The sequence below is a fragment of the Perca flavescens genome, chromosome 5 (assembly GCF_004354835.1).
Source record: "Perca flavescens isolate YP-PL-M2 chromosome 5, PFLA_1.0, whole genome shotgun sequence".
NCBI classification, from domain to species: Eukaryota; Metazoa; Chordata; class Actinopteri; order Perciformes; family Percidae; genus Perca; species Perca flavescens.
In genome coordinates this window covers 39,773,516-39,774,359 of record NC_041335.1, presented here as the reverse complement: position 1 = coordinate 39,774,359, position 844 = coordinate 39,773,516, and the positions used below count along the sequence as shown (strand labels likewise).

The 844-nt window shown below is 43.6% G+C and overlaps 1 protein-coding gene across 1 annotated transcript in view; it reads right to left on the bottom strand.

The window, feature by feature from the left end:
• The window catches only part of star (steroidogenic acute regulatory protein), a 13,004-nt gene extending 12,384 nt beyond the window's left edge, over window positions 1-620 (bottom strand). The window contains exon 1 of the mRNA XM_028579227.1: window positions 368-620. Coding sequence (XP_028435028.1) covers window positions 368-431 — 64 coding nt within the window. The 5' untranslated portion in view covers window positions 432-620. The remainder of the gene's footprint in view (window positions 1-367) is intronic.
• Between the last annotated feature and the right edge of the window lie 224 nt (window positions 621-844).

Below are 844 nucleotides of genomic sequence, written 5' to 3'. Positions count from 1 at the left end.
ACTTCAGATACAGTATTAGGGACCACTAAGGTCTATATAAAAGAGACTTCAGATACAGTATTAGGGGACCACTAAGGTCTATATAAAAGAGACTTCAGATACAGTATTAGAGGACCACTAATGTCTATATAAAAGAGACTTCAGATACAGTATTAGAGGACCACTAAGGTCTATATAAAAGAGACTTCAGATACAGTATTAGGGGACCACTAAGGTCTATATAAAAGAGACTTCAGATACAGTATTAGAGGACCACTAAGGTCTATATAAAAGAGACTTCAGATACAGTATTAGAGGACCACTAAGGTCTATATAAAAGCAGCATGTAGAACCTTTAAGAAAACGTGCATTTTTAAGCGTCACTCACCTGTCATGCTCCTCATGTGCCGATAGGAGATACCGGCGCACAGTTTGAAGGTTGCAGGCAGCATGTTTCGTCTGTAGGAGTTTTCTTTAAGCAGCTTTAAGAGAATTAAGAAGAAAACTGTGTCGAAGCAGAAGGATCAAAGACTCCGTACGTGAGCTGAGTTGGGCTGAGAGTGAAGCTGCAGACAGGACTCAGACTGCTATGACTGTGGAGGTTTGAGAGAGTCGGCATTTATAAGAGAAGTGTCCACAAGGCCACTGGCCGGGCTATCAGCACACAGACAAACACACACACACACACACACACACACACACACACACACACAGGAAAACACACACACACACACACACACACACACAGGGACAAACACACACACACAGGGAAACACACACACACACAGGGACAAACACACACACACACACAGGGACACACACAGGGACACACACGCACATACATCACCTCTCTGGAATGGCCATG